This window comes from Podarcis bocagei (genome assembly GCF_964188305.1).
Source record: "Podarcis bocagei genome assembly, chromosome: 2".
NCBI classification, from domain to species: domain Eukaryota; kingdom Metazoa; phylum Chordata; class Lepidosauria; order Squamata; family Lacertidae; genus Podarcis; species Podarcis bocagei.
Window position 1 is genome coordinate 108,820,783 of NC_138126.1, and position 21,232 is coordinate 108,842,014.

Genomic DNA, 21,232 nt, shown 5'->3' on the forward strand with positions numbered 1-21,232 from the left:
GTGCAACGATTTAGTTGACTCAAGGTCTAAGTTTATCGTCTTCAGAGGTCCCTTCTCTATATTGTCCTCTACATCTGAGTAGTAGACAGGCAAGCAGTGACCAAACAATGCCTTTTTAGTAATTGTGGCACACCCACTAAAAACAACAACAAAAAACACCTCCCACACCCATGGAGGCTTGCCTGAAGCCAAGTTTGTGGGCATTTTATAACTTTTAATCACTTTGTTTTTATGGTAACTGCTGCTGCCCTGCTGTGTTTTAACTGTATATTATACTGATAGTTGTATTCTTTTAGCATATTTATAAGCAACTCTGGAAGGGCAATGCCTATTTATTGTTAAGTTTGTTTTGTTTTGGTATTGGTAAGGTTTTCAGCTGTGCGAGGACAGAGCATAGATATTCTGGTTGACCACCTTGCTTTTTTAAGCTAAGGATGGTCCAGAATGGTATTAGTTCCTTTCAATTACTTAATAGTTAAAAGGCATTTGTAACAATTGGAAATACAGTTTTAACACCGAAAACAAGCTAATCCTCCAGAGCTGCGACCTCTACGCACATCCTATTGCAAGCCCCACTGAGTTACTCCAGTCTGTGGAAATATAACTGCAGCCTTATGTTTTGCTACAGAAATTGCAATGAAAATACTGGTTTGCTGTTTAACATCCCAATAGGTACAGTGTAACTATTGATTTCAATTGAGTATTTCACAGACCTTTAGCCTTATGTGTTTCACTGCAAGTAAGCCCCTTTGATATAAGAAGGATTTGCTTCCAAAGGCCCCTTGAACAAACATATCAGAGCTCATTTCATAGAACTATGCTACCTTTGTTTTTTATTGTGCAGCTAACAGAACGTCATTATGAATATTGCTTTGTTTTCTGCATGGGATTTTACATACTGGTGTAAAAAAAATAATTCAGTATAAACCAAATTATGGGGGGTGGGGTGGGGGAAAAACCTTAACAAAAATCACTCCAGCAATCACCTTTTTAAAATCCACTGAAAAAATGTCACTTTTTAAAGATAGAGCTGAGATCTATGGGCCATTGAAAAAAAACACACTAATCATTTGAATGTTTCTTGCTCTAAAGAAACCCCTGAAATTATTTTAAACAAAGGCAGATTTACCTGCACACTGCTTTTTAAAAAGGGGCTAGTTTTCAACTGGATTTAACATAACGCTAAAGAAAAGTTAACCCTCTCCTGCTGCAGTTCTACATCCATTACAAAAATAAGAAAAATCAATACTGTGATTAATCTGGGCCATTAGTCTAGTTTTGACTTACATCTTAACCCTTTCCACAGTAAAGACAAGTAAGTTAGGAGCTGGTATTAGGAATTTAACTTCATTTTAAAAAAACCCCACAAAAACCTCACAGGGGTCATTCATGAGCAGAGATGGCAAATATTTCTGAAAATCCTGCTAAAGCTTTATTTGTTCCAAAGCCATAAAAGAAAATGAATTAAAAACAAAACAAAAACATTCCTACATTCAAAAGACTTTGCTGGCAGAACCGAAGGTTCAAAGTGAAGACTGCAAAACTGCTGACTCCAAGGGGGTAGGCGCACACACGCAAAGGACACTGTGCCAGGAAGGATGCCCCCCGGCATTGCACAGAGCGCTTTGCAAAGCACCGCCAGCCAGCCCAACTGAGTCACCAGCATTCCCCAATGCAACAAGGAGAGCTCAGCTTCCGGGAGATTATGAGTCTCTAGTGTGTGCACACACAGCAACAGCCAGACACACACCCAAACTGGCAGAAACCTGTTCTGCCCGGATCGGCTCGAGCAGCAGCAGCTGCGGCGGCACGAGCTCGAACCTGGGAAAGTGGAACGCGCTCGCGCCGCCGCCGCCATGCAGGGCGCCCGCGCTCGTGCCCGACAGAGCGCCGCCGGGCAATGCAGCCGCTAGGAGGCGCTCGCCGGGTCCCGCGCGTAATACAATTGTCATTGATGGGGGCAGATTAAAAAAAAAAAAAAATTGCTGGGAGAAAGGGGGGCGCGCGCACACACAAAAAGTTCATTATGCACTACATAAGTCCTGTAGCCCCTTAGGGTAGCAATCTAGCAATTGGTTTCCTTTGAAGCCCCACCCCAAGGAAGGTGTGGGTTTGCAATTCCTTTATACAGGACTTGCTCGGCACTGGAGTCGGAAACGTCTTGCGGAGCTGCAAGAAAGCCCATTATGAAATTCTCCCCATAGATTTGAAACTGCGGGGGATCAGAACTGCGTTTTGTTGTCACTTAAGCAGCGAGCGACTCCGCATTAATTCCTTAGGGAAGCGCTCACGTCGGGGCTCCGGCACGGGCAGCATCCGTCGAGGATGCTTGGCGGATCTAACTCTCATCCAGGGCTTGCTCTCAATAGGGAAGCATAGGGATGAACATGAAGCCCATCCTTGCTCTCCTTAGTGCCAATAAGGAGCGCACGGAGCGGCTCCCAAGTCCCGACCCTCCAGATACAAGATGTACACGCGCGCACATTCTTAGGGAAATGCAGAACACGCGGTGGGGGGGGGGAGAGAGAGCAAAAAATCCGTGCAGATAACGGGGAAGAAGACGATTCCAGGCGGTTTGCAGCGAGCAGAAAGCTGCTTGCCTGCGGCGCAGTTCACCTTAAGGGACCTTACAGTGCAGACTCGGCCAACCGGGCGCGCTCCTCTTGGCTGAAGGAGTGGCTCTCCTTCCTGCCTTAAGCACACCGATCCCTGCAATACTCGAACTGGACACCTCACTCCAGAGACCCAGCAGGGCGAAGTTAGGGAGCTCCAATAACAGGAAAGCATCATTTACAGGGCACAGCAAAGGGGGCGAATGAGGAGGCGACACATGATGAAGTCCATTCCCCAGAGGGTGGCAGGGATGCCGAGTCTCACGAACTTCGAGAAAGGACATAAAGGTGGCTCTAGTGAGGGACTCTGGCTAGGAGAGCTCTCCAGCCGTTGCCCCCAACCTTCTCCAGGATACTCGGCTGAAGAGGCGGCCGACTATCATGTCTCCGCTTTTGGGGGGAAGAGGGAATAGAGGCAGTGGCAGGAAAAGCCTTCATTCAGGCAGCGGCATTGCCTCGTGGAGAGGGGCGACTTGGACGAGGAGCCTCAAACGCCCGCGGCGCAAATTAAAAATAAGATTATTCCGCCGGGTCTGAGGGAAAGCGGCGCGACACAAAAGCGGACGTGGCAGAGGCCCGCGCGCTATCTGAAGCGTCTCTCGCCCTCACCCCCTTGCCGCCGCCCGGCGCGCGCCCCTGCCTCTGCGCCGCCCCGCCTACCCCTCGGAGCACGCGGGAGCAGCAGCCCGCCCCTCCTCCGCTGCAATTGCAAAGCCGGGCCCGGCGCGCACATGGCGCTGCTGAGCTGTTGCTGCCGCGCGCGCCGGGTCCGCCGGCGGAGACCGGCTCGAGCCGGTATAAAAAGCTTAAGCTCGAGCACAGCGGCAGCACTGCCGCAGTTGCGAGAGGGACCGGGCGGAGGAGAGTCAGGTGGGGGGTGCGAAGAGGGAGCCCGCCTGGCTAGCTGGCAGGCAGGCAGGCGAGGAGCGGCGCCCCACAGGGACCCCCCTTCTCGAAAAGCTAGGCGCTGACGGTGCACCCCGCTGGGCATGGGGCAGCCTTGGCACCGGCGGAGAGAGCCTTGCGTCGGGTAACGGGGGCTGGGGGAGCAGCGACCTGCTCCTCTCTTCCCCGCCGAAGCGAAGAGGGTCTTGTCTGAGGCACAGGCTCCACCCTCTCCAAAAGGGGTCTCGAAACTGAGGCGTGTTCCCAGGCCACCTCAGCATGTTACTGACCGGGTCATAGGCCAAAGCTGCACTTCTCTGCAGCTCGGGGAGGAATCTTTTTTTTCCTTCCTCCGTTTCCTCTGCCCAAGTTGCAGCTGCAGCATCTACCGACTCGGTAAGTGGCTTTTCTTCTGGACACTGAAGTTTGGTTGTCTTGCTGCTGTAGCTATTTTTTAAAAAAACGTTATTTGCTGCCACATACTCTTTTTTTTTTAAGGGGGGGGGACTATGTGGCCCATTCTGAAGGAGCCGGCTAAATTGTGATGTGCAAAGTGATGCAGACATATGGAGGGCTTAGCCTTCCTGCATCACAAGGAAAGTAGATGGGCTCTTTTCTCATCCATATCCCTTCAGGTTGGAGGGGGCTGGGTTTTTTTTCTCCCTTCAGAAGAAAGCATTTCCCCCTCTCCCAGAGGAACCTCTTTGCACACAATAGTATGGTCTCTTGTCATTGGCCACCCCTCCTTAAGGAAACTTAGCTTGGGGTCGTTTATGCAATGCTATAGACCTGGACATCTCTGCATTCCAACAAGGTATCAAGGCGCTTTAAACCGGATTAAGGATAACCGCATGGCGCAACGTGGGCGCCAAAAGTGTCTCCCTCGCTTCTCTCTCTGACTGCAAATTCTGCAGGCATCATCCTATCTTGATTCAGCCTGGCATGCTGCTTAAGTTCTGTTACCCAGGCTGTAGTCGGGTCTTTGCTTGAGCAGCAGCAGGAGGCTGGAATGCCCTCAATGGGACTCACAGCATGGTACTCATCAGAAGCGGATCAAACTGGTATCTAAGCGTGTCCTGCACAGCAGAGATGAGAGAGTGTATTTTCTCAAAACCAGACCTGCCTTGCAGATGCACCGGAGTGTATTGCCTTTAACTTCTGTATAGCCAAGCACGTTACACAGTCACAGCGAAAATGCAGTCCATGAATGTATTTTTCCTTCTGCCCCACATGATGAAAAATTCATCTGCAAGTCAGTATTTCAGAGGATTTGTTGCAATGCTAACATGACTTGATATGGTTTATCAGACTGATATTTTTAGCCAGTTTGCATCAAGACTGCAATTTGAAAAGAGTTCTTGCTCTTATTTTACACAGAGTGGTTGAAAAAATAGGCTTCAGATTCCTTCAAGCACGAGATCATTGGGGCATAGACTGTCCTGTCCTGTGATTTCATAAGCACCTGTGCACTGCAGGCACTACTAGAGATAGCAACTGCTGTTCCTAGCTAGTTAATTCTTTGCATATTACTAAGCATTCTATACCTTTATTGGCTTGCATCTAATGATGTACTACAGGGTGGCATTGAAATATATTTAGATTTGATGAACGGATAAAAGATAATCTTCCTTTAATTTGGTTCTTGCAAACTCAAGTTCAAAAACTGCCTCCAATCTACAGCCCAGTTATAGTCTCCAGGTGAAAGAAGTACAATGTCAGTGGGATTCATTTAAAGGCAAATATTATTCATTCTTAAGTTACTAGAAAATAACCTTTCAGATAGTTGCTGACCATGTTTTAATGCATTTAAAATTCTCTCCATAAGCAATTCTGAAAATAACCTACTAGATATTTCAGTACTACCACTAAAAGAATCAACAGAGCCCAATCCTAGGCAAATGAAGGTATGTCTAACTAAACCCACTGAAGATACTCTCAATGGTTTAGACACACCGTACTCTGCATACATTACAATTAGACGAACTAGAAGATAAAATATATATTATATATAAACAATTACATATTATATACAGTTAAACTTGAAACAGTTATAATTGTGTAGCAGAACTTGCCACACAATGGGAGCATTTGGATATTGTTTTCAGAACTCATGTACAGACTTTTCTAAGTAATTAAAATGAGTAAAACTGATAAGAACAAAAATGCTAGCTGTTGAGGTGAGGCAAGATGAAGGTTTGCTGAAGGACATCTTCCACCCTCCTCCCCAATATTTCATAACACAAACCAGTCCTTGCCTCTAGGAAACTACAGCTTAAGGACATTCAGAGGAAAGGTAAATTACTGAAGAATCCCAAATCAGTGAATCAGCCCCCCCTTCAATTATGACTACCTGGTCAGATGCAGAAAGTTAATTGTAGGGTTGTTTGTTCTATGGCGAGTGTCTCTGCAGAGCATTCTGAAAATATATTTACTACCCTGAAAACAAATTTGGTTGCATTATATCCTGGGAGCAAGATGATCACAAAACTGGTCCAGAATCACCCACTGAGCTTCATGACTGAGTGGGGATTTGAAAACTGATCTCCCAGGTCCTAGTAGGATGTTCTAACCACTATAGCACACTGGCTTCCTAGAGTGCTTCTGCTATGGGGCAGCTATATAAATTAAGAAGGTAAATAAATATGGGGAAAAGCAAAGTGCTTCTCTTAACTGCTTTGAGATTATTTCTTTAAAATATAAAGTCATATAGAAATGAAACTATTAATAATAAAGAACCCCATTGGAGGAAAATGACGCCTAGACATTCTGTTGTGGCGACCGCAACCTAGGTTTAAGGTGCCCTTTGGAGATTTACTCATATATCTGAGTTTCTAACACGAACGAAGGAGATTTGCCAAGTGTGTCTGAATTCCCTAGCTTGTGGATGCATGTGATGCAGAATAGTGGCATAGTTATTTTTGTTTTTTAAAAAATAGTTACCTCAAAAGTTTTAGCAATATGTAGAAAACCTAGATGGCAATGAGGAAGTCCCTAGCTGGATCCAAATAAACCTGAGTTATATAAAGCAGCAGCACAAGAAACAAGTTGGCTTGATTTTGTTGTCTTGGAGTCAACACCAAGCAGCTCAATGTAGGTCCTTTATCAACATCATCCAGAAACCTTAGCATGTGCAACTGCTGACTAGAATCATAGATAGGCTTGGGCTGCGACAGAACTCAAGTCTGGAAGGAAGGATGGAATGCAGAGTCCCTTCTAGGGGTTGCCATCTGTCTGCTTATGCAATGCAAAACTGCAAGTTTGGGAGAACCCTTTCACAGCATTTGTGAAATTTCACAGGGCCTTTGGGTCTGTCATGGGTTTTTCACTAAATTACCTCCTTTCCACTGTATTTAAGTCAGATGACTGCTTCTTAATTGCTTGTTCTTAAATGGAACCAGCTGGTCCTTACGATGAAACATATTTTTCTGATTCTTGATTCAACTAGTTCGATCTTATCCTAAAAGGGAAATGTTTCCATTAGGATACGGTCCCAAAGCAGCAGAAAATCTCTGTGTGATGGAAAAGACAAGTTACCTTTTGTAACAAGGTCTGTGATCCCAAGCATGCTTAGGAGGAAGTAAGCCCCACTGAATTGAGTAAGCCTACTTCCAAGCAGACATATGAGATGTTCTTAGAAAATGTGCTGATCTCGCCTTGTTTCTGTCTCTCCCTGTCATTCCAGGTTAAAAATGACTGTCAAAGCAACAAGAATGTCATGCCTTGCTCCCAATGTTTATACTAAAGTGCCTGATGGAGGATGGGGCTGGATTGTGGCTTTTGCTTTCTTCTTTGTGGAAGCCCTGACATACGGCATTATCAAGTCTTTTGGAGTCTTCTTTATAGACCTAATGGAAAGTTTTGATGAAAGCAACAGCAGGATATCATGGATTATCTCAATATGTGTTTTTGTACTAACATTTACAGGTGAGCATGCAGCACATCTTGTGTTTAAACTGAGAGCCTGGTCCCTAAGCAAAGAGAAGCATGCCTACCTATTATTTCATGGAAGCACAGAATTGTAGAGCTAGAAGGGACCCTGAGGGTCATCTAGTCCAACCCCCTGCAATGCAGATGAATCTTTCACCCAACCTGGGGCTCACAACCCTGAGATTAAGAATCTCATGCTCTACTGACTGAGCTAGCCCTTTTCACACTGTAGAAGTCTGGGCTCTTAGGATCGTGTGGTTGTACGGCTGTAATTTTGCACATATATCGCAGTCCTACATAAGTACCAAGAAACTGTATGTATGGTATCCACGTACTATGTTAATTGTTGGCAAACACTGACAAGCAAAATGCACACAGAGGTTCACTGGACACCCTGTTTACATACACAGACTGAGAGTACTTTTAAAAGCCTCCGTTTCTAAGACTCCCCTCATTTATAGGGCTGGCTTAACAACTAGAGCTGATGCATAAGAACACAATTTTGCTTAAGTTTCAAGGTCAGTTGTGACACTTCCAAGGATTTAGAAGTGCTTCTGTAAGAGCAGAAAAGGAAAGAAATGTTAAAGAGAGTGAAGGGACCAAGAGGGCAAGATAATCAGAGAGAAGATGTAGAAAGTAGTGTTAAGAGTTGGGCACAATATACTTTTGCTCCACCTCCACCATTGTAATGCATGGAGAGTTAAAAGCGAAGGACAAAGCTGGTTTCAGTGTGGCTAGAATAGAGGAATCTCCTCCCAGCAGACACTGCTCCTTAGTGTTTATCCCAAGAAGGCAACTCAATCAAACCAGTTCTTTGGTTAGGGGAAGATAAGTCTGAAAAAAGGGACCAGAACAATGAAGGCTTGTTTCTGACATTAACAGTTGTTTTTTCGAGTTAATTAAATCACATTAGTTAACCTTCTGGGAAACAGTCTCCCTTCAATTTATGTGTGTTAGCATCTGCTCTGTATGGTAGTTTAATTCAAGTTTACTGACAGAAGGCAAATTTCACTTGAGCCCTTGTCTACTGGTCCTCTGGAAAAGCAAAGAAAAGCAAATATGGAACTGAAACTGAATCACTGGAACATTGACCTACATGGTGTCAGCTATTAAATACTTAATACAAAGGGGGGGTTAATTGGGGCTCTGCCAACCTGGAATTTGCCTAAAACTAAAGCACTTTTTTTTTTTACAAAGGAAATAGCAGCTAGGCCCTTTGTTTTTAAATTAACACCAACCCATGGTTTATGCAAGAGAAATACTACAGTGCCACTTGTAATATAATAAAAAGCCAGCAAAGCTTATTATTGCATATGATGAGAGTCGCTATTGTAATTTGAAAGAGGTACATGTTGGAAAAAAATTGTTTCCCTCTTTTGCAGCTCCTCTTTCTACAGTACTGACTAATCGTTTTGGTCATCGCATGGTGGTGGTGATTGGAGGTTTACTGATCAGTACTGGGATGGTCACAGGCTCCTTTGCACGCACAGTTGTCGAAATGTACATCTCCATTGGCATAGTCTCAGGTAAGTTAACATGGTCCATCGTCTAGTGAAATTGCCAGTTATCTCTCCCCACGCCCCAAGATAAATGTTTTATATTCAGGGCTGGAAGTCCTCCAGGTTCATAATGGCCAAGAAATCTTGCAAAAACCACTTCCTAATACTAATTCTTGGTGGGTGTTGGGTTCGTGGAGTTATTGGGCTTTATGGAAACTTCCCTGGGTTGTTATTAACAGTATCATAGATGGGTAGAACTAAACAGATAACCTCACTCAGAAGCCTGGTATGATGCATTCAAATAGCTTGAAAAATTACGCTTGCTGTTAATAAGAAATGGCCAACTTTGCAAATATTTAGCAAGCAACACCACTAATTGTGGGTGGTATGTCTAGAGCAGGGGTTGGCAAGGTTTACCACGCCTGGGCCAGTTCACTCCAGCGGAAATACCTCCATGGGCCAGATCGCGTGTGCGCAGATGCGATTTCCGGGGTCTGCGTCTGCGCAGACGCAATTTTTGGTGTCTGCACATTCACATACACGATTTCTGGCACTGCGCAAGCAAGTCCCTGCATGGTTTAGCACAGCGCAGGGACTCGCTGACCAGGCAGCTTGGCTCAGGGTGGCTCGTGGGCCGGTTAAACAACCCTTGTGGGCTGCTTGTGGCCCATAGGCCTTAGGTTGCTGACCCCTGGTCTAGAGTGAGTGGTTTTAAAAAACCACACACTAATGAAATGGTTTCATCCAATGTCTGCAATTCCACTATTGTCATGCACTAATAGCATTTGTTTGGTTTTTATTTATAGGCTTAGGATACTGCCTTGCTTTTCTGCCTACAGTCACCATTCTGTCACAGTACTTTGACAAGAAGCGTTCATTAGTCACAGCGGTAGCTTCCACAGGAGAATGCTTTGCTGTCTTCTCTTTTGCACCAGGTACTGAAACACCCTTCTGAGATTTTCCCATGTTCACAATGTTAACTTGAATCTTAAATACATGTTAAAACAGCTCAGTTGGCTTAATGGTGTGACCTTACTCCCACCAAATGTTTGATTAAGGGCCATCTAATCCAGGGAGAGGAAATTGGACCCCTTCAGCTAGTTCCAGCACACAAATTTTGAGCTGGTTGTGGAGGCTCCCCAAAGTTCAGATTATAATGGTTCAGTGGGTCATTTTGCTCCTTGCCAGGAATCCAGAGAACTCTTATCTGAAGCCAAAATGCCTTCTGCAGTCTGTCTCAGAATATCAAGTCACCAAAGCACAGATCATTAATATCCTTGTACCTCCATTAAAGAACTGTTACATCTTTGGGAGGAAATCGGTCAAGAGAAGATATATGTCAGGCCTTCAGAATGCATGGTCCTTTGCTAGAGCCAAATCATCTTTCCACTCTTATGTGGACTCCCAGGAACAGTCAGTTGGAAAGTCACAGGTGTGGAGGTGCAAAAATACATTGTTGGGAACAGAGAATGGGGGATAAATATAACCACAGCACCTTTATATCTTGAAAACATGTAGAAGAGAAAATGCAAAGTTCCCATCTTTGTAATTATGTTCTATCCTGCTGGTTGTTAGATTTGAATTCAGACTATTCCCGCCCCCCACCACTGGCAAACCTACGCCCCCATTCTCAGCCTAGCGCTATTTTTACAAACTTTAAAGGGCATAGCAACCCGATGACATACAATCTGGTGGGTTCCCAGTACAATTTTTTCCAAGCTAAAATTAGCGCTAAGCGCTAACCCCAGCTACCTTGGAATAATGCAGAGCCTATATGAAATGTTATTTGATATGGAAACCAGAGGGTTTCTCACTTGAGAAATCCCAAACTTGAGATCTCAAAAAGCTGGATTACATCAAGCCTTCTCAAACGTGCTAAGATAAATTGTGCTTTCTCCTAGTCCTTTTGCCATTTTAAAAACTCCCTTTTGCTTTTAAACTGTGTCATCTCCAGCTGTGTTGTAGAATAAGGGAGAGCCTGCCTTCTATCTTGATGCAGTTGAGAAAGATACCTTCCCTATCTCTTTCTCCAGAGGGTGTAGGTTAACATACCTGGGAAAGTAAGACCTCTGCACTAGATTACCCCCTAACAAACAGACAGTGTCTGTGCCTAGTTTGAGCTGATATGTACTGTCACCATCCCTGCTTTCCTGCATAGCATATGTGAGAAATGGCTTGTTATATGGAGGCCAGGCGGTGCATGAAACCTCGTTCCTTGTTAACATCTTCTTATATCTTAGATCCTGCTTCATATACTGCCAAAGCTGGTCCCAAATATTTGAGTCAAGTGTGTAGGAGACACCATGAACAAGTTTGGGCATAACTTGACCCTAAAAACTTGAGCCTCAGGGTTACCTTTGTAAATCAGAGCTTCCTGTTCCATCAGTGAAAGATGTGTTTTACTTTTTCTTATCTGTAGCTATCACTGCTTTGAAGGAGCACATTGGCTGGAGGCATAGCCTCTTGTTTGTTGGCCTACTGCAGCTTGGAATTGTGGCCTGTGGATTCTTGCTGCGGCCCATTATAATCAAAGTGCAGGAAGAAGTGAGAGTGTCGGCAGCAGAAGAGCAGAGAGAGACAAAATACATGCTTGAAAATGAACAGACACGCACCTCCATAGATTCCATTGACTCAGGAGTAGAAGTAACTACCTCACCTCGCAACACGCCTGGAGATGCCAAATCAGAACTGAAAAGTGAGGGACCACCAAAGGAAATCACAGAGGTGCTCATAGAAGCTAGTAGCATCCCTGCCAAGGAACCAAAACCTCAACTCCTAGACTTCTCTGTGATGAAAGACCATGGCTTCATTTGTTATGCACTTTTTGGTTTATTTGCTACTCTGGGATTCTTTGCTCCTTCCCTATACATCATTCCACTTAGCAGGAGCCTTGGAATAAACAAGGACCACTCCGCATACATACTCTCAGCGATGGCAATTGCCGAGGTCTTTGGCAGAATCAGCGCCGGCTGGGTCCTCAACAAAAAGCCTATCCGAAAAATTTACATTGAACTCATCTGTGTCATTCTGCTGGATATTGCCCTCTTTGCCTTCCCTTTTGCATACAATTTTTGGGGACTAATGATATGTAGCATTTACTTCGGGTTCATGCTTGGGACAGTGGCAGGCACACACATCCCTATGTTGGCTGAAGATGACGTCGTCGGCATAGAGAAGATGTCCTCTGCTGCGGGAGTTTACGTATTTATTCAAAGTTTATCAGGGTTGGCTGGACCACCCCTTGCAGGTAAAAATGAGATGCACCCAACTGTTCTTAACTTCTGTTCTAGCTAGGTAACAACTGGGAAAGGGAACAAATGCTTTCAAACAACTAGAAGTGAGCTAAGGGTGAGATCAATAGAAAGATGTGGGAGCATTCATGGAAAACAGTGACTAGCACGTTAGAAGACACTACACAACAGCACATGCACATTTTCCAGAAAACCAAGTTACCATCAGCACCCTTAAATAAATTAGCCTGATTACTGCCATCCAGGTTACCTTTCGCTGGAGACTAAGTAGCTCACACCTAAGCGAAAAGAAAACCCTTCCCTGCAACACATTTCAGCCATCTCCAAGGATAGACAAAAGACAACTTGACTGCTGACACTGTTGTTGTTAGTACAGTGGTACCTCTGGTTGCGAACGGGATCCGTTCCGGAGGCCCGTTCACAACATGAAAGGAACACAACCTGCACATGCACAGGTCGCAATTCACCACTTCTGTGGATGTGTGGGACGTCATTTTGCGCATCTGCGCATGCGGCAAAACCCGGAAGTAACCCTTTCTGGTACTTCTGGGTCGCCATGGGACACAACATGAAAACATATAACCTGAAGCAAACGTAACAAGAGGTGTGACTGTATAGTACTTTTAATTTACAACGTGTTTCAGAATCTCTATTGTGAGTTACTCCTCAGAAGAATTATCGTAGGAATTGACAATCAGGTGAGAAGGTGACTGCCCAAGGCCATTCTTGTTTTCAATTCAAGTGCAAGTAAGCAAAGAACAAAGAGGAGATAGGTCTAGGGGGGCCCTTCAATCTCCTTGAAGGGGAAAGGTCCAAATGATGCAAAAGGCTTATAAGAAGGGCATCAGCTAACACATTTGATTGAAAGACACAGATGCTATCAACAACACAAAGACAGGAAGGGGTCGTTTTACTTATTCAAGTAGACATTAAGGGGGGAGGTGTCTCTCTTCCTTTAGTAGTTGCTTAATAAAACCTGTCTATCCTAGACAGCCGTGATTCTATGTGGTTGTTAATAGCTACCACAACATGCATGGAAAGCCTTGCACTGGTGGGGTAATACTCTTTTTAAGAATGACTTTTAATTACCTTGCTCGCAAAAGGCTCGCTTGACAACTGCAGTTCAGGAACTGCAACAACATTCCGAAAACTGTTTACAAGCATGAGGTCACAGGAAATCATGGGCAGAAATCCAGAGTACACTTACTGGGAAGTACTTTAGTCAAAATGGTCATTCTTTCCAGGGATTTTTGCGAGCCCATCTTCTAAGTAATTTGGGGGAGGTACTGGCTGCAGTATACATCTTTTGTAGCTTCAGAAATTACTCCCACAGAACCGCCCCCCAGCAACTCTAACCCTGCAAATGAAGGGATATGGCATGAGAGAAGTCTTAAGATGCTTTTGGATATGTTGGATGCTGCCTAGAGTCAGATGGGCGGGGTACAATTTATTATTAACATTATCATTATTGTTAATGATGTGTGCAAGTGGGGGGGAGAGATGTTGTTTATGCACAAGTGGCACTTCTCAGCATTTTCCTCTAGTATAGTAAATAATAATATCTAGTATCTCCCTTTAAATTACTCTCACATAAAATCCTCAAACTTCATTTGGGCAGCTACAGCTCTGGACTACTTTGCAAAATGTTTAAATGTACTTGTACAAAGAGATTTTTATAGGCTTGTACAAAATGCAACTTTTGACGTGATGTTGCAATATATATTTCCCCCCTCTCACCCTTACAGGTATGTTAGTGGATACCACAAAGAACTATAGCTCTGCCTTCTATTCTTGTGCGGCTGGGATGCTGCTGGCTGCCGTGTTCCTTTCTTTGGTGAGGCCTTGCAAGAAGGTACGTCAAAGGAAGAAGGACCCACTAGAAGAGAATGTGTCAAAGCCTTTGCAGGATGTACCAGAAGACTTTATAGAGCCTGATCTTGGAAAAAACGAGGATTCTTCAAGATGCAGTGATAGCGTGGCCTGAGTATTTTTTTACACACACACAGAGTTTAGATTGGGGGGGCAAAGCACGTCAGCCCTGATCCACCTTCTCAAACCTACACTTTAAAGGGAATGCAAAATCATAAATGTGAACAGATGCTATCGACCCTTTCAGAAAGATTTATTGTTAGACAGGTTTTTTTGTATAAACAACTCAAATTCTGATTCCCCCCCCCATTGACCTCCATTAAGCGCACTCCTATCTAGCATGAAGTTGTGGTTCAAGCTATCGTATTCCCAATTCCAAAATCACGGGGAAGAAACCAACTATTGCATTAGACAAAGAGCAAGGATGTGTCTTGTAACAAAACAAGTTATTTTGAACTTTTTAGTTGTTTTAAAATCAGGTTAAAGAGTAGATACTAATTTCAGAGAATGGGGGGGGTAAAGGGGGTTGAGCTAAATGATATATCGAAGAGAATTGACAGGGTTTTGTTTTTAAAACTTGTTTGAACTTCATATAGGTTGGGAAGTTGGAGGTTACTATTTTTATGGCCAGTTATTGTGGATATTTCATGGGACCATTATCTTTCCAGATTTATCACTGATACAGTCCAACCCTATGTATGTTTATTCAGAACTTTTCAGTGCTTTCAATAGGGCATATTTAAAAGTGGGCATACAAACTGCAACCTTAGGGCTGGAATCCTGTGCTCACTTATAGTTTGGACAGGGTCCCTTTGAGGTAGAACTGGGCCAGACATGGATCTACTGGATTCTAAATTGGCCTGACTTGCAGAGAGGGACTCGAGCTGGACCCCTCTGGAGTTTGCATACCCAAAAAGACCCACCCCCCAAATGGTCCTCTTCTTCTACCCCCAAACTGGCAGGGCAAAAGACTACTGCTCCAGCCCTTCCTGGTCCCTCATTAAGATTTCCCATCTCATTGAAATTTAGTGGGGATTCCCTCTGAGCACTGCTGAAGTCATGTTCTCTTTTGGTAGTTAGATAAACCAACTTGATTGCATTTTTTAAAATATAAAATAAAGTTACCTATTTATTTTAAGACTTATTAGACAATGTCTGTATGGGCAAGTGTGGGGGGGTAGGGGGTTAACACTTTTCACAGGTATTTTAAATGCATTGATATTTTGTAAAACTTTATTGATATGGGCTTTTTTTAAGGTGTAGGTAGCAGTGTTATCTGGTCTTTTCGAGACAAACTATTTTAAAACACAAAAACACGCAAACATGCTGTTCTTGAATTCAGTCCTGGACAGGAATCATAGTTCCAGCTGTTGAGTAAAACTGAACCCAGTGGTTAAACGATTTGCTGAATCTAGTGAGAGAATTTTCAAGTCAATACCTTCTTTTTACTGTATGTTGGTTGTTTTTCCTTTCCTTTTTTTTTTGTATGTTGTGAAGCAGACCTTCAGCTTTCACAGTGAGTCTCCCTACGCCTGTAGGCTTGAGCCAGGCTTGCACCAAAGTATATAGGTTTCACATTCTCAGGTGGTGCAAGACATGCTCAAGCCTACAGACACTGCCTTGTATGGGGCCTTGAGCTGCATGGAAGCACTGACTGTGTGTGTGTGTCATATAGCCCAAAGTTCTGCCATTTGCAAGACTGAAAGCGGTCACTGTATTGAGCAGTCATGACTACACACATGGGAATCATCAACTCCATGCAACTCACACTGGGCTATGAGCCCCTAAGCAGGCACACCGGGGATCACGTGGAGCCAAACGTTATGAACTGGGCCTTGGCGTCTCATGTGTTTGTGAATGTTCACAACAGCTAAATTCTGCACACGGATCACTAGAGAGAACCTGAAGCAAAAAGAAACTTGCAGTGTAATTCTTATTTTAAATTTAACAAGTGTACTCAACAGCTGCCACAGGCATCAAATAACTGGTCCTAAAAATGATTATGCCACCACCCTGGATGCTCAATTGGCTGCAGAGTTGGGTTTGCTTCCCATTAACAGTTATGTGTAAAGAAAGGGAATGATTAAACAAGGCAACATGTCAGCTATTCACTTACACTCAATAGATAACTATCAGTGGTAACACAAGCTTGCTTGTCCCACTTTTACGCATTTTTTTTGTCAATGAGACAACTCAGGGGGACAAAATGAGAAAATAAAAATGTTTCTTTTGGTCCTGGATACACACAGTACAGATTCAAATGCGTTTCAGTATTTCAGTAAAGTGGCATTGTATGCTGACTGCTCCGCTAAGATGCTTATGCATTGTCAGCATAAGACATGAGGGACAATCCGATTTTAAAAGAGAGCAACCACTGGCACCCGAATACATTTTTTGAGGTCCTTGCACTTTCAATGTGTTTAAGGTTCAAACCCATTTACGAAGATGCTGGTTGGTCTTTAGAGTGGAACATACTTGCAAGCTAAGTGTCCTTAATATTGAAATACAGTTGTACCTCCCTTTGTGCAACCGTGTGGTTACGTAAACTTCGGGATGCACGCGTGGCAAACCCGGAAGTATTTTACCAGGTTTCGCCACATGCACAGAAGGGGTCCTCAGGTTGTGGAAACCTTGGGATCCGACCGGACCCCTCCAGAACAGATCCCATCTGCAACCGGATATACCACTGTACCAGTCTGAAACCTAAGCATACTTATTTGGAAGTATGTTCCACTCGAGTCATTTCAATTCAGGATGTTAAGCTGCCCCCCCCAAAAAAAAACACGGGGAAGGGTGCTCTATCATTAGGAGTGGCTTTTGCAATCCACCCTCCTCCCTCACTGCATGAAAACTGCATGAAAACAACTGCAGTTTAGTGTGCTTTGAATAACTTCAGCACTTTATAATGTACAGCAGAACCTTGATAAATTGCAGCCGCAAGTGGGAGACGTGCACCATCCCCAATGGGGAGGTGGGTCACTTTTCTGGAACTAGCAAGTAAATGAACAAAACATGAAACTTATGTTTGCAAAATGTGTTATTTATTTATTTATTTATTTAGCAAGCTTACCTTATGAATTATTTGTCACTATACCTCTAGAAAAGTTAACATACTAAATTAATTGGCTAAATTAATGACATCTCCGTAATAAAAGACCTCAGTACAGTACTTTTTGCTGTTACAACTTTGCTGAAGATAAAACGGTTAAGGAGCACATTCTGCGTTTGTGGGGAAAACCTAGCTGGTCCTGCAGTTTAACAAGGTTCTACTGTATCTTCTTCTTTATACAAGGATTTCCATTACTAAATAATATGTGTATAACAGACCACATCGTAAGTTATTGTTCCAAGTACATACTATATTAGCATGACTAAGAGCATATTTGTGTGCACAAAAGATCCAAAATCAGGCTATAACATGGATTGCTGGTTTGTTCTGTACTGTAATTAGTGAACTCTGGAAGTGCTACCAAACACTGAATTTTGCAATAAACTTTTTTTTAAAGAAATCAACCTTCATGTTTCAGTTTAATAATTCCTCTTTACTCCTCCGTCTTCCCACGTGCCTTTCAGCCAAGCAAGTTTTATTCATTAAAAACCTACGGCAATCTCACAAACACTAAAACACACTAATGGCCCGAGCTCTGGTATCGCTGGAAATCTGATCTGCCGTGAACACAACATAGTATCTAAACTGAGGGAGACCAAGATGATAAATGGTGGAAACCAAGATTTACAAGGCATGGCTGAGGAAGTTGGGTATGTTTAGCCTGGATAAGAGGGGACTGAGGGGAGATATGATAGCCATCTTCAAATATAACAAGGGCTGTCACATGGAGGATGGAGCAATCTTGCTTTCTCCTCCAGAGGCTAGGACCCAAACGAATGGATTCAAGTTACAAGAGACTGCATCTAAACACCAGCAAGAACTTTATGGCAGTAAGAGCTGTTCAACAGTGGAACAGACTCCCATAAAAGGTGGTGGACTCTTCTTCCTTGGAGGTTTTTAAGCAAAGGTTAGATGGCCATCTGTCATGCATTATCCGGTCAAAAAGTATTGTACTGGAAGAAATAGATACATATGCAGAGCATCTCTACATGAGGCAGGTTACGGATTGGTTCGGGATCCTTCCTCATGGAAAATGATCCATGTACACTGTAACGCATGCTTCTGACACACTCTGAACATGTAGGCAGTGGGGGTGTGGTTCTTAGACTTGACTCCAGCAGGGTGTGCAGCTGGAGAAACCCCCCACAAATACATTCTTTCAACATGTGTACGTTGGCAGGGGAAGTTGCCTAAAACCGCCTCATCTAACAAAGTTAAGCCGAAGTTGCTACCACAATGAGACAACTTCTATTCTCACCGTCCCACACCTTGGTCTCCGCTACGTATCAGCTAGCCATCAAGCTTAGCCATCACAACCACCTTTCACAGGAGCGGTCACTCCAAGCAGGGGAACAGCTCGGCTACTTTTTCTGGCCAAAAGTGAATCCAATGGCCCCACCAGCGTACAGAACTTCTAGCAGACACACAACCCTCTCCCACCCACAAAGACACTCGCATTCACTTCACTTAAGTGGACAACTCTGCACAGGCAGAGTTTAAGTGAATGGGGAAATCCACTTGCACATGAGTTCTGTATGCCTGTTAACAACATGAAACTCTAGATTGGTTGTACAAGCGTCAAACTTCTTTCCCCCATACTATAAAGCTGTAACATTAATAACGGCATTACAAAGTAGAAACAGTTTCTGATTGGAGTAAAATAGGTGTACAGCGTATGCATGTGACTGCCAAATGTTTGGCCATTAAACAAAATGCTTCTCCCCCAACCCCCAAAATCCTTTGGGGGAAAAGATTTGTTTTCCAAGCATCCTTTTGTTGATCATCTATTGCTAACCACTTGATTGAAGCACCCGCTTTTGATGGCCTCACTAGCTCATCTTCAGCAAGTCACAAGCTGCCACCCTCAGTTTCTTATCTTTATAGTAAGAATGATTGCTATCTTCATTATTGGTAATATTTCTATCCTTCCCTTCCTTCCAAAGGACCTGCTTCACTGAATTGAGATGTTGAAGAGGATTACTGCCCCATGGCTTCTATGTTAAAAACGCTACATAATCAAGTGTGATGGTCTTTATTAATACAGAAAAGTCCTTATTAAACTGTCTGCATTCTTATTAGTTACAGCAGACTAATTCACAGTCCCCATATGCTCAACGGTATCGTGGAGATCTGAAAATAAGGAGAAGCATTTTTCCAGGCTTTGAGGGGCTTTCACACACACACATGGATTGGAGGATGTTCTCATTCGTTCAAAAAGGAGGGAACAAATCTATATTAAGGGGGAGGGGGAACAGATGTGCAAACTTGGTTGATGGGTAGCTTTATCTGTCTAGTGGCGCTCCCATCCCAAGACCAAATTGCTGTATTTATACATAACTGTAAGGAACGTTCAATGTTTATTCACATCTCTTAAAAAAAAAGAAAAATGTATCCTGTCCAATTTTTTGATTCCTTAAAATGTTGTTCCTTTAAAGTCATAGCAAAATATTCATTTCACTTGAAGCATTCTTTTTAAAACTTTAAATGTGCGGCAGATTTTAGTATTCAGGTGTGAATTTTAGGAAGGAAGGGGGAAAGAACACATTTCATTTTAATTACAAAAAGATCTTCAAACATATTTGCTTTGCAGAAATTCTCATTAAATACACATAGGGTGTAAGGCTAGAGAGCGCAGACTTTGCTTTAAAGAGGCTAGAGAGTTCCCTCTAGTGTGCTGTTCTAGAAAAGATTTACCGTACTTATATTAAGACATGTTGTGAGCATCACAAATACAAACAATATTCTTTAGGCTGTAAGAAGTTACACACACACCCTTGGTGGAATTTAACTTTTACTCAGAGTTTGGTCCATTAATTTAAACAGGTCTACTCTGAGTAAAACTTGGTTGACTATCACATCTAAGTTCATCTGTCCCATCAAGCTTTCAGTTTTCCTTGGGGGACTGGCTGCCAATTCACTCCAAACTAAGCAGGATTTTACTGACTTCACTGGTCCCTCCAGAGACCCCACATCTAGCAGATCAAGACCAGTAGGCCCATAAGCTATGGCTGGCCTCCAAAAGCCAGACTCCGTAATGAGAGGGTTCAATAACACATCTTCACATTTCATGCTGCCTTGTAGCAGACCAGGCTATTTGCCCCATTAGCCCAGCAGTGGCAAACTTTCGGCTCTCAAATTTCAGCAGCGACACTAAAATTTGGTACCCCCACTTGCACCGTTCTACTGCATTGTTGTGGCACCCTTGCAGTGAGGCACTCAAGCTGTACCAGTCACGTTACCCTAAAACCACCTCTGAGCCCAGACCGCCAGGGGCTCTGGCAAGGGTATTTTTGTATCATCTGCTCCCTGGTCCTTTTAAACTAGAGATGTCACTGATCTGCATGCAATGTACATGCTCTGCTACTGAGATACATAATCTCCCCCCAATGCCAAGCAAGCCCACCAAGACAGAATTGAAGCCGGATTACTTTAAAACCTGCTTTTTTGTTTGTTTAGTGGGGCTTCCCAGGATCTGGCCATATTAGCAGGTCTCAATAAAATCCAATGTTGCATTTGCTTTTCCTTTGTGGCAAGCAATACCTCGTTTTAACATTTTCCTCTTGAATTCGCATTTTCTTCAGGAACAAGCCCGGCAAGCATTTGCAGCTGAATAAAAACAGAGCTAGGCTTTTTGGGGGAAACACTTCATCCAATTCAGCAACAAGTTAGTCCATACTGTAGGCTATAATGACAATACAATACATTGTGGAGGGCCATAACGAGCAGTGCATACTAGCTCATGCCAGGAATTAGGCAGGAAAAGCCTAAATTTCACGGGTCCCTCAAACGAAACAGCCCTGGGCTGAGTTAAATATACAGATGAATGCTTTCTTTGTACAAACCAATTAAACTGGCCCTGTCAGCTGTCACTTTTCACTTCCTGGTTGCAATGTAGAAAAAAAGTTACCAAATATTGATCTCAAACAGAGATCAGTTACACCACAGTTCTTTACCACTTTAGTATGTTCATATGTATATATATCCTAGCCCAGAACCTGAATATTAGGGAGTGAGGTTTCAGGTGGGAGGACACCAGCAGCATCTCCTATTCTCCAAGAGGTCATTGTAGAGGCATTTGGA

General features: G+C 43.5%; 2 protein-coding genes across 11 annotated transcripts in view; one reads left to right on the top strand and one right to left on the bottom strand.

Annotated features, from left to right (window-relative positions):
* The window catches only part of ARSG (arylsulfatase G), a 119,836-nt gene that overhangs the window by 96,495 nt on the left and 2,109 nt on the right, over positions 1-21,232 (bottom strand). Inside the window, exon 1 of one of the 10 annotated variants that reach the window (XR_014004703.1) lies at positions 6,832-6,954. The exons of the other annotated variants lie outside the window; for them this stretch is intronic. The gene's annotated coding sequence lies outside the window, so the exon portion shown is untranslated. Of the gene's footprint in view, positions 1-6,831; positions 6,955-21,232 lie in introns of those variants that run through there. 10 annotated transcript variants of the gene reach the window in all.
* On the top strand, positions 3,384-17,548 carry SLC16A6 (solute carrier family 16 member 6). The gene is made up of 6 exons (XM_081181426.1): positions 3,384-3,893; positions 7,180-7,421; positions 8,807-8,950; positions 9,730-9,858; positions 11,343-12,170; positions 13,920-17,548. Exons 2-6 carry the CDS (start codon positions 7,187-7,189, stop codon positions 14,156-14,158), a joined length of 1,575 nt encoding a protein of 524 aa, XP_081037552.1. The 5' UTR covers positions 3,384-3,893; positions 7,180-7,186; the 3' UTR covers positions 14,159-17,548.

Excerpts from the sequence above, each read along its gene's own strand:
- SLC16A6 (XM_081181426.1), top strand. The coding sequence starts at position 7,187 with ATGACTGTCAAAGCAACAAGAATGTCATGCCTTGCTCCCAATGTTTAT. Across the intron at positions 8,951-9,729 it reads CTCCATTGGCATAGTCTCAG|GCTTAGGATACTGCCTTGCT; the intron begins GTAAGTTAACAT and ends TTTTATTTATAG. Across the intron at positions 12,171-13,919 it reads GGCTGGACCACCCCTTGCAG|GTATGTTAGTGGATACCACA; the intron begins GTAAAAATGAGA and ends TCACCCTTACAG.